A 16,691-nucleotide genomic window follows, 5' to 3' on the forward strand; every position below is an offset into this window, starting at 1 on the left:
CCGAGAAGATACTATTCAGGCCAAGACATTGAGTGGATGGTATAATGACGAATATGCTTGACGCAGGCCCTCGCGGCTATGTAGTATGCCCTTTCGCCGATTAAGGAAACTACTATATTACGACACCACTCGCGCCGAGCCGAAGTGTTGGCTGCAGCTGTCAATCCAATCAATAGACTTGTTTGGAAAGGACATCATCATATAAAATACATATATCAGATACGATATATCACATATTGGCCTAACTCGCTGACTATTCCTCTCCTCCTCACGCAATCTCCTATATATAAAAAAAAAAGAATGGAACTTGGTAAAATTGGTGATCAAATTAAATTGAATGAAATTGTATATATAGTCAAAGTAAAATCGTTTCAAATCCCTCCCCATTTGTATTCATATAATTCTCTCCCAATGCTTTCATTTCATAGGTATACACATATGCACAGTTCCTTGGTGTCAAATGCGACTTATGGGTAGACAGCCTGACAGAACGCGTACGACCATAATCAGCATTATTGACAAGGACAGTTCACGCTGTCAAATCAACTCACCTTGATCCTGTCGGCGTATTGGTCGGAGATGACCTTACGTTGGAGTTCTATTACACCACTCGTCAATATACAGCTATTGAGCATTCGTCATACTTAACTCACTCTGAGCAGCAGTCAAGAAACCGGATTCTGGTGTCCACTCATCCGCAACTAACACTATAGCTTCCAACAACTCCATACCTTTCAAACCAGCTTTCTTACCAACGTTATTCAATTCTTTCAAAGCGGCTTCGACAACTCTCTCATCTTTACATAGATGTTCCAAATCTTCTCCATCTCCCAGACCGTTCTTCTTCGCAAAGGCAGGCAAGTTCGTTGGATGTCCAACGACAACCATAGCAGGGTTATTATGTTCGCCGTTAGCGATGATCGCTCCGTTCGCGACGAGGGGACAAGACTTGTAAATTGATTCGAGGTATTCGATCGCAATGTATTCACCACCTGATAATTTTACCAAATTCTTCAGTCGATCGATAATTGCCAGAGTACCATCTTTGTTCCATTGACCAACATCTCCTGTTCTGAACCATCCATCCTCCGTGAACGCTTCTTTATCGAGATCAGGGCGTTTGTAATACCCCTTGAAGATCGCCGGACCACGAAGTAAGATTTCACCTTGAGGCAGAGTGTTAGTAGAGAAGTAGCCAGCTTCGGGAGCATCGACAAGCTTGATCTCCGCCGCGGGGACAGGTCCTCCAACCGCTCCGTATTGCATAAAGCTGGGGTTGAGGATGCAGGCCATAGCAGTAGATTCGGTAAGACCATAACCTGAGGATAAATCTTCAATCAGCCAGAGTTGATGCCTTACGGTAACGAACTTACCTTGAATCATCGTCACCAAAGCGGTACATAAGAAAGCTTGTGTGCTCTTGGAAACGGCACCACCACCATTGAACATGATCTTCAGTTTGCCACCAGTTTGAGCTCTCACGGCGTCAAAGACGACTTTGTCGGTCAGACCGCCCACAAGAGGTAAGGAATATTGGTTCGCAGTCTGCTTAGCTTTGACAGCGAAGTTGAAAATAGATTTCTTCAGGGCACCAGCAGTGTCTACTTTCGATAATATACCTTTTCTGATCAATTCCCAAACGGCGGGGACACCGACCAAGATGGACTGACAAAGCACATGTGCGCCATCAGCAGATGTCCGCTTGCTGTGAGGGTTCTGCCTATGTTGCACTTACTGGTCTGAACTCCGCGATATCACCTTTACATTCCCTTACACTTGCATCAGTCAAAGTCTTGACTCTACCGTAACCGATAGGTAAACCAGCAAAGATGAACGAGTTCTCCACGACGAACTCAAGAATATGGGCGAGGGGAAGGAATGCGAGATATGAATCTTTGGTAGTGAGGTACTCGTAGAGCAAGGTCCACACGGAACCGACTGTAAGATGTCGTCAACAATGTTCAAGGCTTGGTCTGAGTCAAGTGACTTACTAGCAGCAACGACATTTCGGTGGGTAAGAAGTACACCCTTTGGAGTTCCAGCTGAATAGCGCGAGCGAATACGATTTCAGCTCAGTGAACAATCAGATCTCGTGGCGGGACTACACTCACTTGATCCAGAGGTGTACATACAACAGTACACATCTTCGGCTTTGGCAGGTAAAGCCTCTACAGGTTTGCTTTTACCCAGTTCAATCACTTCATCCAAGTGAATGACCTTGATGTCATCTCTGATAGCTTTGAGTTTATCGATAGCCCCATCTTCTGATTTCCCATCATATACGATCAGCTTGACTGTCGAGCAATGTTCGATGATCTTGACCAGTGTACCGAGCAAATCGGCATTGGTGAACATTCCATTGACTTCGGTCTCGTTCAATGCGTGTTTTAATCCTTCTGGACCTAAGGAGTCGTACGCGGTCGAGATAGGTACGGCGTTGAAAGCGCATGACTGAGCGACCAACATCCAATTTCGACTATTACACGCATCGTTAGTGTCCGCAGTCGTCATGTTCATTTCACTTAGGGCATACATGCATAGAAGCCGCTTCAATCGGGCTTCCTTTGTTACTTGTTGCTGAAGGAAAGAAAGGAGACTTACGAAGTTTGAGCATAGATATTGAAAAACTTGTTCTCTCTCTTATCCTCTACTCCCAATTCCCTCAAACCCGCACCAATCTCCTTGACTCTTTGTAAAGCCTCTTCGTAGGTCATCCACTCATATGGTGTCAGCTTGAAGTAGTTCCACGTCTTCTTTTGTTTGGTCTCTTTTCCACCGACCATCTTGGTGACTTCCTTCTCCTCTGAGATGATCTTCTCGATATTACGAGATGCGAAGCCTTTCTTGGACCCGTGTGTCTTAGCTGCGTACAGCATCACATCGTGGACTGTATCTATTCCTGGAGCGGGCTCTATTTGAGCAACGGTCGTGGTGGTAGTAAAGGAAGGTTGATTAGCGGCAAAAATGAGAGACGAGAGGTGAGAGGTAGTCCAATGACATGAAAGAAGGATTAGGAAGAGATATATGCATCAGCATGACTTCTTGGTGATACTCTGGATGAAATAGGGGTACTGACGGGTGACCAAGTCTTTGATGCAGTATGAACGTCTGACTCTTGTCTCTCCTTCAGGCTTGGGTTTGTCAGCATCTACCTCCCAAGAGGCTGGCTCCTTGTTCTTCCTTGGTGCCATAGTTTATGAGCTTGAAGGAATTGACGATGCAGTGGATCAGTGTGATGGGAGGGAAGGAGGTATGTATGCTATCCTAGGTATGTATATGTGATGATGAAGAGACTGGATGCGCTGTGATCTGTGTAGGATGAATGATTGTATGAACTGAATGGATGAATCTAAATGGACGTCAAGCCCAACCCATAACTCGGGATGACGCACAACACTCGGACACCCACCCTCACCCTCACCCCCACAGTTTCTTCCTAAAACACACACATACGAGTTGGTTGCCACTTCGGTCCCGGCTCAAGCTTGATCTTACTGCACGCCACGTGATACTGTGCATGTTTGAGATCCATCTCTTGGCTTTGTCCCGGTTATTCCTATCCCCTTGTCCTCGTACATGCGTATGTACATGAGACCTCGTGCAAGCCAAGCTACCAGAGTGTCTTTCTCTGCTCTGACCTCTCTTCTTCGGTTGCTCAGTGCATGGAAGGAAAATAGAAACACGACCTTCCTTTGACAATCCAATCGAAAGGAGGGAGTACGCTTTCAAGCGGTCTATGCTTAGGACAGAAGTTACGTAAAACATGCTGTCGAAAGTGAGATCTGATCGATTCTCTTGATCCTCGCTACCATAGCGCCTCGAGTAGGCAGCTCAATATTATCAATTTCTACAACTCGTTAGTGAGTAAGATGTGCCTATCAAAGGTGTGCTCAAATCACTGGATGAAACCTTTGTTGAACTATCATCCCTCACGGCACTCACACTCGAATCTCGAAACTCTCGTTCTCGTTAAAAGGACGTTTCCTTTGTTTGATTCACTCCCATTGCGTCCTTTCACTATGGACCCCTTATCTAATTATATAGGTAGAATGGTGTCGATTTTGCTATCAGACTGATATGATCAATTTATTCATCTCGCCCTCTTGATGATTATCCTCAACTAACACATACAGCACAGTCATTCATTTTATCTGTCTCGATATTATACTATACTATACTAAAAATCAAAGAGAAATCGATACCATATCGACGTCAACCAACGTACAATACTCGAAACTAATTGTGAAACCAATTCTGACCGGTAATCGAAGATGAACCAAATCGCGCTATTATTGTCCTTGATACCCCTCCTAGCTCAAATAAAAGCTCAAGATTCAACCCAAGGTCAAAACTCGACGCAAGGTGGAAATGGTGGACCAGATTTGTCTCAATACCCAGATTGGATCACCAATGATTATCAGTGTGGTAAGTACTTCCGTCTCTCATGATGATACGTTGGGTAACTAATGTCGGCCTGTCATAGTGATCGGCTGTCTATCCGGATTTAACGATACCATCACTACTATCCCTCAGTAAGTCTTATTCATACCTCTCTTCCAATCATGTACTGATAGTTGACATTAACCAGACCCGATATGGAAGGTACGGCCTATCAATGCGCTGCATCGAAGTGTGCAGGCGACGGTACTGGTAATTATTATCAAACTTTATACTATATCCAAGTGAGTGCTGCTTGCTCTGTCTTCCTGTCATTCGTCCTCTTTTGTGATTTTCCTGCTGATGCAGTTCCGATTGATCAATGCAGTTGTTCTATGCCACCGGATCGATCTACGAATGGTCTGATTCCGCTCCAGACGGATACAAGCACGCGACTTTCAACGCAGACCAAGACGCACACGCCAGTGCAAGTGCTGTACAAGCTACCGCTTCCGATCCATGGTCTGCCGATGCAGCTGAGAAGACTGGAGGTAACAATGCTGTAGATGGCGTATCAACCGCTCCAGGTGTAACAGGAACAGGTCCAGCTGCTTCTGCTAGTGGCTCAGCAGCTGCAGGCTCAGCGACTGGATCTGGAACAGGGACAGCTAAAACCGGTTCGGCAGCAGTAGCTGCTACTTCTTCAGCCTCTAGCGCAAACGGTACGAAGTCTGCCAATGGTACTGAAGAAGGGAATGCCTCCAGTGGTGCTTTACCCGCTCAAACTGCAGGTTTGGCAGGTATGGGATTGCGACCTCTGGTTGGGCTATTGGTCAGTGTAGCTTCGATTGCCATCGGTGGGGTATTTACTGGACTCTAGGTGGAATCAGCACTTGTATATAAGGTGATACGTTATTCCTCGAGTCGTACGGACATTCTGTTTGATATATTCTTTTTATAAGTACTTCTAGCGACGTATGTAAAATATACCTCCTGTCATGTAATGATACCCAAACATAGACAAAATGACTGCTTCTTTTGCATGGGTCTGGGATATCAGCGTCTGACTCCAACTAATGACGGAAAGAATAACGAACAGCATAGGGTACAAGGGATTTATACACCACAAACTTGGAGCCATCTTCATAGGTTCTTCAAACACCTTACGCCATGCCACAGCACTCCCCTGAGAACACCATAGATGCCCGGGTACAAATATCGGTGTAACCCGTTTATGCGTTTCTCGTCCAGCGGATGGTCTGGTTTTAGTCATCGCTCGAGCCGAGAGAAAGTGGAGGTTTGTCTGATTCGACATCATCGTCCAAGTTGACTAGCAGTGAATGCATGATTCCTTTTTACCTCTGGAGCTGATTGTTATAGCATATTCACCCAAGATGGACTCACCAGTACCGGCAACGGATACACCGTCCTATCCACCGACACCGTCCTCCCCCGATCTAGCATCTGAGATCGATCAGTTGTCTGTCAACCCCTCTCCATCGCCTGCTCCACCCAGTCAAGCCAAAATCGATGTAGAGGATGCCGAATTGGAAAAATTCAGAAATCAGTGGAGAGAAGAGGTAAAAGCCAAGAAGGGCGAACCCGTACATGGCGGTGCGAGAACGACGGGTATAGGCAAGGGCAAAGAGAAGGAAGTGGAAGTTGGACCTGTAAGGTGGAAGGGCAAACAGAATGATCAACCACCAGCAGCTGAACCTGACCTTCCGAGCGAACGTTCAGGAGGATCCGAGAAAAGCCTTTCACCAGTCAAAGAGAAGATCAAACTTCCTTCTCCCATTTCCCCCAAGAAACCATTACGTTTCGTTCCAGGCGAAGCGGTAGATCTGGATAAATTAGATTCCTATCTGACCACGACGACTTTCACACCTTTCAAACCTGCGTCAGTTCATCGGCCTACCAGGTTCACAGGCTCGATAGCGCCCGAAGGACAAGAAAGGGAGAGTGCCATACAGATATACCAAAGGGCGATTGAGAGTGAACAGAGTGGGAAGTTGAATGAGGCGTTGATGTTGTACAGGAAAGCTTTCAAGCTGGATGGTGAGTTTGCTTACTACTCCGTATAGGATCGAAGAGCTAGCAGATCATAAAGAGGGTACAATCATCACCGAAGAAAACCCCTCCCTCCACTCCAGAAAATTGTATCTGAATTTTTGCCGTTATGCTGACTTGGCCTGTGATAGACGACATTGACAGGACATATGCTAGATCCCTCAAAAACAAGTCCAATAGTATCACGCAAGATAAAAAATCCCAAGAGACAGAACTACCTCCCACACCTTCATCGTCCGATATAATCTCCTCCAAACCACCTTCGATCGAGCCTTACTCATTCGCAAGACATATTCAGACGGCGCCAGATTACGAAAAGACGCATCTCCCTGCTCCCGCTTTTACCACCAGTCCCCTTCCCGCTCTTTCTCGACCTGCCGAATCCGTTTATCCAATATCACCCCTTACCCGAATGTTCAACAACCTGTCCACCCCATCGAACGAATTGACATTCCACCCGGATGAAGAAGAATTACCATGTCCCATTACAAAATTACCCAATGAGCTGTTCGAACCTATCTTGATGAACCTTGATGTAACGTCTATAGAGAGATTCGGATCGGCATGTTGGAAATCCCGTTGGTTGACACATGTCTCCCTGGCTTGGAGGGATATAGCTGAGAGAATATACAAACCTCCGGCGATGTTACCACCTGCGCCCCAAATTACTGGAGATATGCAGGAACGGACGGGTGGCGATGGCGAGAATGAAGGAATGATATCGCAGAAATTCAACGAGGAATCAAGGGTAGAACCTATCCGGGTGAAAGATCTAGTCAAAAGACATAGAGACGAGTGGAGAACGACGGTAGTAGAGGAAGAGAGGATAAGGATGGATGGATGCTACATTGCGGTTTGTCATTATATGTGAATTACTGAGAAAAATCATGGTCATTGACGATGGTTGAGCTGATTGCTGTGTAATTATACAGCCGTCCTGGTGCAGGTGAAGAATGGGTAACGGTGAGTTTCTTCACTTTGGAACAGAATAGACATAACGGTATATCAGTAACTAACTCTGTCTTTCCTCCGTTATAGATCACACACATGAGTGCGTTAGGATCCCTTCTATCCTCTTCATAGCGTAATCCGCAGTCATGCTAACATCCATACCCTCACAGTAACATACCATCGATTCTTGCGGTTCTACCCTGATGGCAATGTGATATCATTCCTCACAACGGATCAGTAAGTATCCTACCACACTTCCCACATCACTCGAGCTGATACAGGATTTATTGCAATAGTCCATCGGAAATCGTACCATCCCTTCGGCCGTCCATCCGAGGTAAAGGTTTACATTTCGGTCGCTGGCGTTTAATCAGATCAGATTCAGATAAGAATTCAAATACAAACGTGGATTCGCAAACGACTAAAGACGGTAAAAAGTTTGCTAGGGTAATTATTACCGACTTGCTAGAACCGGGAAACGAAAGTCCGAAGTATGAGTTTGAGATGGAATTGATTCTGAAGTCAACTGGTCGAGGGAGGTGAGTTATACTTTGGCTTGGTACGACTCGAAAGTTCCGGAATGCCTTGTTTGTGGGAATCTCGTACTGATCTGCGTCAATATGACACGTCGATAGATGGAACAAACTAGAGATCTTGGAATATAGATCGATAAATCTCATGACTGGTGAAGTACTGGCGCTGGCGCTAAAACATCAGAAACCATTCTACTTCTCAAAGTGAGTGATATAGTCTCTGCGAGTGACGAGAAGTTGCAATAAATCTCATTCTAACCTGATTCGTAATGGATCCTACAGAGTCAGATCGTATAATCCACCGTTTTAGAAGATAGAATTGCATAGTTTTGTCAGTAAGTACAGGGATTGTATATGTAGGAGGATATAAGGTATAGAAGGATTATATGTGGCCATGTATATTGATATGGTGTTGTAGTGATCTCGATGTTACCCACATTAGATTTCCATATCAGGATTGTATTGAGAAGCAAGTGACAAGAGACCTGACGTACAAATTTGTGTGCGTCTGCTACTGAGACCAGCGGCAAGGGATGACTTCATATCTGTGAAGTTAGGATTCAATAAGAGGGATTACCTAAACCTTCTTGTGCCTTGATGATGGATGCTGATGTTGTCTTATCGATAACATTTTCTCTGCGCAGCCTAACGCAGGCACGGAATGCATTAAGTCATGACCTTCAAGAGGATTAGTCATTCTATTATTTTTACTTGTTGTTATTTTTGAAATAGCTGGTCTGGGTCTGGATCTGGATCTCATGACTGTGACTAGCTTTACTGTAACTCACTCTTACAGATGACCCCATTCTACTTTCACACTCGGTCAGCCGAAAACATCGTCGTCGTATCTCATCTTATCATTTGAATCGACACAGAAACGTCATGGACGTCATTATGATTCATAAGAAATTATGGTCCATGTGATATCTGTCATGAAGCTGTGTATCCCTTCTCTTCCTCTACATATATATCCCGGCTCCACCAAGTGTGAGGAGTTCTTTACTCCACTCCCTTCCAATATCTAAAGGAAATACCTTACACACAAATTAAATCATTTAGACGCTAACTTTGATATCTTAAATCATTCAATATGGGTGTAAGTCCTACATCTTATCCGAGGCTCTGACGGTCCAGTAAAGGAGACTGATAACTGATACTTGACGACAGATTATGGATAAAGTCAAAGATGTCATGCCCGGTTCTCAAGTATGTCAATCGTCTTCCTCTTCCTTACCTCGTCTTTCCGTTGATGTGATGGACCTTGCGCTAGTCCGGCAGCGGAGGTCAACAATCCGAATATTCCAAACCAGGTAACGACGACTACAACAACCCATCATACAACCAAGGAATGATGGGTGATAACTCTCAAAACGAACGGGGAACCTCATTCGAATCTTCAAGAGGATCCGATCTAGGTATGGGTTCTCCTAACGATACCTTCACAGGTGCCGATGGGACTGGAGCTGGAAACACTGGAAGGTTTGCGGAGCAAGGTTCAGGAACTGGAATGGGTATGACTGGATATGGGTTAGTAGTAGAAGGTCCATGACTATCATCTGGATGAATTCACTGACGGGAGAATACAGAAATACTCGAGACGATGAGTCTGGTGAGAATATGGGAATGGGAATGGGCGGTAGAACCGGTCAATCTGGATATGGTAAGTGATATCACATATCCCTCTCTTTCAAGTTCGTGGGTTAAAGGCTGATGGTTGAGCTGTGTATAGGAGATGATATGGACCGATCTGGAGGTAGAATGGGAATGGGCGGTACAGGTACAAGCTCAGGTATGGGCATGGGAATGGGTAGAGATGATGATAATCTCAATACCATGTCAGGTAGGGGAGATATGACTGGTGAGTGATGCCCGAAATCCTTCCTGCTACTCTACAAGTAAGCTTCACGGGCATCTGCTTTTCGGCTGGACTGCGTATACGTATGAAACCCTTTGCTATTTGAGACTGACCAAGTTGATGACCATTTTGATAGGCGACGATTTTAACACCTCTTCTACTGGAGGTACTCAAAACCTCAGAGGAACCGGAGGTGGCGGCGGTATGGGTATGGGACAAACCCAAGGATACGGTCAAAGTCAATCTGACTACTAGACCAAGGTATATCCATATATCTGACTCTACCAGGCCTTGCTGTAGTAAGTCTGTGCTTGCCCGGGTATCAACAAGAAAACACGAAACAAGAAAAAAAGTCAATTGTCAAATGCTAAAAGAAACGAAAAGAAAAGAAACGAGAAACGAAAAAAAGAGAAACCCGTAGTCTGAAATTTGTCTGGCCATTTTAACATGTATAACAGTGATCGAGAACCAAGTATGCATATACATATATTTACCACCCTACCAAGGCAGGATATCACCTGAAGGTGCGCCAGGTGGTGAGATACTTTTCCCAACTTGATCATCCCTCTTTCCCTCGATCACATCTCTAATGAATATCCCACTTGTCTCCGGTGATTTGGCATTCCATTTCTTCAATTGCTCTTTATCGCCTCCTAGACCAGTTAGGACTGTTCCAGGATTGATGGACCATATCTTGAACTTGTGATCATTGCGCAACAACCTGATCCAGTCCCTCATTATCATATTCAAAGCCAACTTGGATGATTTATACGATAAATATCCTCCTTCCCCTTCTTCTTCTTTGGGCCATCCCGGTCCGGGCGATTTGTTAAGTGAGAAGCTAGTATCCTCCGTACGTGTCAGACTAGCTGATCCAGAAGTAAGAAATAGGATTCTTGGATTGGCCGAGTTGAATAGAAGCGGTATGAACGTTTGAGTTATAGCATGAGTTCCGGTGACGTTGATATCAAACGTTCGATTAAAAATCTCCCTTTGACTCATTCCATTTTTGGATCCAGTTCCATCGAACGCTGCTCCTGCACATTCCAATGATCTCTCACATATCAGCGCTGGAGATCAATCACCCCTATATCAAATACGAGGACAGACCAGCATTGTTCACCAGGACGTCAAGTTTATCTGTCCTACTTTTCACTTCCTCATAACATGCTGATATAGACTCGTCACTTTCCAAATCAACAACAACCGGAATCACCTCTGAGTCAGAGCCGGAGCTTGATCGGTCGACATTAATCTGCTCGTAAAGCTTCTTGATTGCATTTTCAGCATTGATCCTTGACCTTGAACCAAGGAAGATCGTACATGGGATTGGGGATCGGAGGAGCGCCAGGCAGGTCTCGTACCCTATTCCTGTATTGGCTCCTGTGATGAGGACTTTCGTTTTCTGTTCAGTATTGGGACTGAGAGACATTGTCAGATTGAATATTGGGTAGTAGGTAGTATAGAACTTTGATGACAGATGTTCGTTGACAATAAGAGTACTTCACGATCACCGCTGTCAGTGCCATCGTCTTATATAAGTCACAGTAATGTACTCGAATGAGGTTTTCATTCGGTCTCCCGCTCGTCAAACGCGACGCCGAGGTTGAGGTATTTTCCAACAAGATAAGACACTGGGATTTTACGTTCGTCTTCCTGATATTCGATGATCTATTTATAGCATGTTTAAATCTGACCATCAAGTGCATGTTCTGATTATAAATATGTACATGCACGGCGACTAGTGACAAGCGCGAGTCTAACTTGAAACCGGTTTTTGCACCGCACAACTCGGATAGAAATACACAGTTGACTAACCCCTGATAGAGATAATCTTGTCCGCAACTCCGGACATATTGACAAATATGCATTTTGCCTCACCATGGTACAACACTACCAAAATAATCATCCTCCGCAGCAATCAACTTCCCCACATCCCCATCTCTCTCGCCTTCAATAACACCCCTAATCAACCTACCCGATCCCGCCGGATCGCCCGCTCCAATGGATTTAAGGAATTCTTTACTTCCTCCCAAGTTCGTCGCGACAAGACCTGGGTTGATACCCCATACTTTTACATTATCGTTCCTTAGAGTTTTGGACCAATCTCTCATAATCATCATTAACGCCAATTTACTTGATTTGTATGCCCAGGAATCCGGATTCTCTTTCGGCCACCCTGCAGGAGGAGGATGGTTGAAATATGGATTAGGGTTTTCAGAGATGGTGAGTGATGACATACTTGTTCCGAGGAATAGGAGGCGTGGAGAAGTAGATTTCAATAAGAGAGGGATAAATCTCTCGGTGAGGACTTGAACACCGAATACGTTGGTATTGAATGTTTGAAGGAATAGTTGACGGGTGGAGAGGTTCTGTATTTTGGCTTGACTATCGAGTAATACACCTATGATTACCTCAATATCAGCGTATATCCTAGATTTTTCGGTCAGAGGTAACCGGACAAAGTCGATTGGTAAGGAGGGACAGCATATCAACACTCACCAGCATTATTAACTAAAACGTCCAACTTTTCTACTTTCCTGTCCACTTCCTCATAAGCTCTCTTGATACTCTCATCATCCTCCAGGTCTACTACCAACGGTTCAAGCTCCGACTTGGTCTGTGTAGCATCTTGTCGTAATTCTTTGATAGCTTGTTGTGATTTCTCGATTGACCTTGCGCCGACGAAGATCTTGTAGGTGTCATTGAGGGAAAGAAGGAGTTGTAAGGCCGTTTGATAGCCTATACCTGTGTTAGCTCCTGTTATGAGGACGGTGGTCGGGCTCGACATTGTTCGTAACGGTTGTGGTCTCGGTCAGTTCTGTCAATATCTTGTCAATCCCGATTGTTTATATACCTTCCACCGTCGTCTTGCAAGCTGAACAATGACTCATGACTGATGACTAATTCACATTGATGAATAATATGGAACTGAACGTGGATGAGTAAGACGAGTAAGTTTACTTCACCTCGGCGATCTCATTGAGGTGAAGATGGATCACTTGCAGTCGTAAAACACTGGGATAGCTGATTGCCCGACGGCCATCGGAGATGATGATTCACCTGTCCGATCTTTGTTCGGTCCGAAAAGGTAAGGGTGGTTCTTGCGTCGGGAATGCTCCATTCACAAGGTCGATTGAGTTTTAAGTCAATCAGACCTCATCAGACCTTATGTGAATGTATATATACTCGTACGGTGCACATCTGCTAGAAAGAATGGGTAACTACGACCACACCATTTCTTATCAACCTCGATCGCTGCTGCGTTCTTCCTTTCCTGTTCCGGTTAATCCCCTATGTGATTTAACCGGAACAAGATGTTAGGTTTGCACTGTTTTTAGCTTAGCTTTGTTGATCGCAAACAAAGACGAAAACGAAAACTGAAGTTGTGATATGATTCGTACTTGACTATTCATTCATTCATTCAAATATCTCCACTCAATATCACTGATCGCCTCGATTGACCGACTAGCCACGAGCAGGAAGGAGCCAATCCTCTTCATTGTCTGGAATATCCCCGCTATCTCTCGTTGATTCTCTTCATCTCGCTCCACCTCTGTGCGACGCGATCATCATGTCTGCCATCCAGCAGTTCATCCTGAAGTGAGCCCAGGCGTACCTCGGTGCTATAGGTAAAGCTGACATTTGGTGTAGCCCTGCTAATCAGGAGTTACTGGCCGTGTTGAAAGGTGCCAGAAATGGTTTAGTATATGGAGTGAAGATCCGTATGTCATCTCTATCACATCACATCTACCTCTTCAATGATAGACTGACCATGCTTATGGTGAAATTATCATGAATAGGATTCCCACATGCTCTGGTAATGACCTTATTATTCTCTCATAAACCGTGAGTCTGTCCATACTGAGTGTAATCTTCATCGATATAAGTATTTCGCTGAGCCCGTTTATTGTCGTTTCTAACAGATGGCCAGCCAAGATCAAAGGTATATTCACAGCTACGAGAACTCATGCCTTGAACCTGTGCAAGTTCGTAACGATATACAAGACATTATTGTTGTTGCAGAAAAAGCTTAATGGGGGTAAAGAAAGAGATTTGGATACGTTCTTTGCGGGTGGGTTGGGTGGTTGGTTAGTTTTCGGGGAGAGAACACCAGTGAGTTGGATATCTTCCTTTCGCTCACCTCATCTGAACCTAAATCTGACTGGCTTGACTATGTTTGCCAATTGATTTGTTTACGATTCTTGCAATACTATACAATAGATAAACGAGCAGATCGTACTCTACGTAATGTCCCGAGTCCTCTTATCCCTCTTACCTCGACTTTACACCAATTCATCAGTCCAACAACCCTCAACTCCCATTTCACCCTTGAAACACCCACTCCCGTCGCTCACATCCCCTCAGGCTAATCCCAAACCCATCCCACCCTCTCAACTGCCCTTCGCAATTGTAAGTGCGTTATCATGGGCGGGGGTCATGTACATGTTTAGACATAGAGGGGAGAGAATCCAACCTGGTATGGGCAATAGTATGCGTGAGTGCGATTTTACATTCAATGTACATTCAATGCGAAAACTATAATTATACACACAAGGCAAAATCTCAATTACAGGATTGTTTAGTTGACAGCTGAAGCTGATGGTATATTGATATATCGTAGGATACCTATACCACGATTCGGAAGCTTGGACCGGTCTCAAGACGCTATTATGGCATAACAAGTAAATCAAATGGTGCCGCCTGTTATAAAAGATAGGAACGATTCGAGGTGGATCTTGTACCTAGATAGGACGCGAATTAGTCGATAATACAATTGTTTTCCGTTGTAGACACTATCTTCAAGATGCATTGATAGAAAATGTAAGGTAGTTTCCCTTTGACCGTCAATGCACGAAAGAATGCAGGTCTGGATGAAAACAACAACGACAACTCAAAGTCAAAACCTTCGATATCATTCATGATCTGCATACAGAGTACAAGCCAGCCGAAGACATACCACACAAATCCATCTATCCACCTACCAAAGGGAAAAAGTAACATTCCACAGGGAAGTTACTGAATCTGTTCAGGTGCCCTAGTATCTAATTTACTTTCAGCAGATTCCGTCCAAATCATCATATCTTCCATTGGTAGATTATACAAAATCTCAATTGTCTAATGAAAGCCAAGAAAGAAGAAGATCAAAATCAGTATAATGATAGGATGACATAATGAGATATATGAGGGTGCAGGTTATTGTGAACTTGCCTTTTCTAATTCGATTACACCATCTGAAACTCCATTTTCCAACTCGTTTAATTGATTTTGCTTCTCTATCAATGTTTTGTACTTGTCCGAGCAGTATTTATGTAGCTGAAAACGACCATATGAGAATCATCGTCTGGTCAGCGCCGAATCACGTATGTGTCGAACAGAAGACACAATATCCTTTGTTGACTCACCTCGAGATATTCTTCTCTGAGCTTGGAATATGAGTTGTCGTATACTGGTAGTACGGATGATATCGTCAATGCATTAGGTGTCACGTCGGGTCTGCAGTGAGAAGAAAAGGATGATTAGCATATTATCCTATTGTATCTATTATATCAACATTGGATTTCGACATAAGACCACTTCTCAACTAGGTGGATGTTGCAGTATGGCATGATGATGTTGATCACCCCCCGGAACTCACCTCCAAGCATCTGGTCTACCCAATTTCCCTATATCCGATTCGGGCGGATTGAACCTCCTATAATCTTTAGCTTCTTTATCAACTTCGTCAATAGCTTGTAAGGCAGGTCCGACTTTGTAGTGTTTCATGTGTTCCGCTGCACTTGCCTGTTCCATCCAAATTCGGCCAATCCATCAGCTCCGACGGATGCACATGCGAATCGGGTTACGCTTGACTCTTGACTCACAAGAATATTTTGACGCATACTTTGACTGGCAGACGTACAGATATCTTCCATTGGTTTCCCTAGGTCTTTGGTAAGTTGGGGGAAACATCCTTTCAAGTGTTCGGTCCTGCATGTGCGCAAGATGATCTTACGAGTTAGCTTATCCACACTTACATACCTAATCGGACGTGAGATAACGATACTTAGAAAATCAGGGAGGAAGACTATCCCAAACTCACGTCCACCTTTGTGCACCAGCCTTGACAGCTCTTTCGAGCGTTTCCATCGTCAGTTGATATCTCCTTCCAAATTGATATTCTTCTTCCTGATGTACAGATGGTATTCGAGGAGGTGAAGGTAAAGGTTCCATTGTCTTCCTTCTTGATCTCGGTGTTTTGGGAATCGTACTCTGTGAAGAGGGCGTGGTTGGCGGCGGAGCATGAATTGTGGATGGTCCAGCTTGAGCTGAAGGTTGTTGTGGGTTGTATGTGGGTGTGGTAGATCTTTCTGGATCTGCCTGTTGTACGGGAATGTCAATCTCCATAGGAGCTGACCCAGAATGTATCTGATTTCGATCGACTGGCATTGATATCTGTTTTGCGGGACTTTGTTCCGTATCGATGACCATCTGCTGTTCGATTGATGACTCAGCTTGTGAATCCTCCTCGATTACGATCGTCTTATCTGCCTCTAGCTGTATCTGAGGTACGTCCAACTCCATAGGTCTAAGAGATGTCTCTTCGCGAGGTGGAAAAGGTGCAGGTCGGATGGGTCTTTCATCAACATGTTCGAACCTATTTATCTGATCTTCGTGCTCAGCAGAGCCAGATGAATGTGGTGGAGTACGCATCACGCCTGGATGTCGAGGTGCGAAAGCTTTCGAGTCCGAGATGTTTGAGATGGTGGTCTTATCTGCCTCATCGTGTCCCTGGGGCTGAATGGGGGCGTCGACATCTTCTGTTGATTGGACAGGAGGAGGAACGGGTGATACGGATGGAAGGGGCTGTGAGCGTGTGGGAGGAGTCCTTTGTAGACCCATGTTGGGACTATATGAACTGGCTT

At 44.7% G+C, this 16,691-nt stretch overlaps 8 protein-coding genes across 8 annotated transcripts; 4 read left to right on the forward strand and 4 right to left on the reverse strand.

The window, feature by feature from the left end:
• Positions 1-467: 467 nt before the first annotated feature.
• On the reverse strand, positions 468-3,191 carry L199_005537 (uncharacterized protein; the record flags this gene model as incomplete). Its single annotated transcript, XM_064891247.1, has 9 exons — positions 468-482; positions 552-598; positions 654-1,319; positions 1,374-1,665; positions 1,736-1,938; positions 1,992-2,042; positions 2,112-2,476; positions 2,602-2,911; positions 3,077-3,191. The coding sequence occupies 9 exons, from the start codon at positions 3,189-3,191 to the stop codon at positions 468-470; spliced, it is 2,064 nt and encodes a 687-aa protein (XP_064747319.1).
• Positions 3,192-4,271: 1,080 nt separating this feature from the next.
• Positions 4,272-5,257, forward strand: L199_005538 (uncharacterized protein; the record flags this gene model as incomplete). The annotated part of the gene is made up of 4 exons (XM_064891248.1): positions 4,272-4,425; positions 4,484-4,532; positions 4,589-4,682; positions 4,766-5,257. The coding sequence occupies 4 exons, from the start codon at positions 4,272-4,274 to the stop codon at positions 5,255-5,257; spliced, it is 789 nt and encodes a 262-aa protein (XP_064747320.1).
• A 514-nt stretch (positions 5,258-5,771) lies between these two features.
• L199_005539 (uncharacterized protein) lies at positions 5,772-8,241 on the forward strand (the record flags this gene model as incomplete). The annotated part of the gene is made up of 8 exons (XM_064891249.1): positions 5,772-6,435; positions 6,579-7,314; positions 7,380-7,410; positions 7,486-7,498; positions 7,569-7,635; positions 7,695-7,937; positions 8,034-8,135; positions 8,214-8,241. 8 exons carry the CDS (start codon positions 5,772-5,774, stop codon positions 8,239-8,241), a joined length of 1,884 nt encoding a protein of 627 aa, XP_064747321.1.
• Positions 8,242-9,021: 780 nt separating this feature from the next.
• Positions 9,022-10,041, forward strand: L199_005540 (uncharacterized protein; the record flags this gene model as incomplete). Its single annotated transcript, XM_064891250.1, has 6 exons — positions 9,022-9,027; positions 9,099-9,137; positions 9,202-9,458; positions 9,518-9,591; positions 9,661-9,789; positions 9,923-10,041. 6 exons carry the CDS (start codon positions 9,022-9,024, stop codon positions 10,039-10,041), a joined length of 624 nt encoding a protein of 207 aa, XP_064747322.1.
• Positions 10,042-10,284: 243 nt separating this feature from the next.
• Positions 10,285-11,218, reverse strand: L199_005541 (uncharacterized protein; the record flags this gene model as incomplete). The annotated part of the gene is made up of 2 exons (XM_064891251.1): positions 10,285-10,823; positions 10,897-11,218. The coding sequence occupies 2 exons, from the start codon at positions 11,216-11,218 to the stop codon at positions 10,285-10,287; spliced, it is 861 nt and encodes a 286-aa protein (XP_064747323.1).
• Positions 11,219-11,663: 445 nt separating this feature from the next.
• L199_005542 (uncharacterized protein) lies at positions 11,664-12,577 on the reverse strand (the record flags this gene model as incomplete). The annotated part of the gene is made up of 2 exons (XM_064891252.1): positions 11,664-12,190; positions 12,289-12,577. The coding sequence occupies 2 exons, from the start codon at positions 12,575-12,577 to the stop codon at positions 11,664-11,666; spliced, it is 816 nt and encodes a 271-aa protein (XP_064747324.1).
• Positions 12,578-13,360: 783 nt separating this feature from the next.
• On the forward strand, positions 13,361-14,475 carry L199_005543 (uncharacterized protein; the record flags this gene model as incomplete). Its single annotated transcript, XM_064891253.1, has 6 exons — positions 13,361-13,389; positions 13,441-13,511; positions 13,590-13,635; positions 13,713-13,902; positions 14,011-14,284; positions 14,411-14,475. The coding sequence occupies 6 exons, from the start codon at positions 13,361-13,363 to the stop codon at positions 14,473-14,475; spliced, it is 675 nt and encodes a 224-aa protein (XP_064747325.1).
• Positions 14,476-14,802: 327 nt separating this feature from the next.
• On the reverse strand, positions 14,803-16,668 carry L199_005544 (uncharacterized protein; the record flags this gene model as incomplete). The annotated part of the gene is made up of 6 exons (XM_064891254.1): positions 14,803-14,904; positions 14,998-15,102; positions 15,192-15,282; positions 15,425-15,570; positions 15,651-15,756; positions 15,869-16,668. The coding sequence occupies 6 exons, from the start codon at positions 16,666-16,668 to the stop codon at positions 14,803-14,805; spliced, it is 1,350 nt and encodes a 449-aa protein (XP_064747326.1).
• Between the last annotated feature and the right edge of the window lie 23 nt (positions 16,669-16,691).

Source organism: Kwoniella botswanensis, chromosome 1, assembly GCF_036426115.1.
Source record: "Kwoniella botswanensis chromosome 1, complete sequence".
In the NCBI taxonomy this organism is placed as follows: Eukaryota; Fungi; Basidiomycota; class Tremellomycetes; order Tremellales; family Cryptococcaceae; genus Kwoniella; species Kwoniella botswanensis.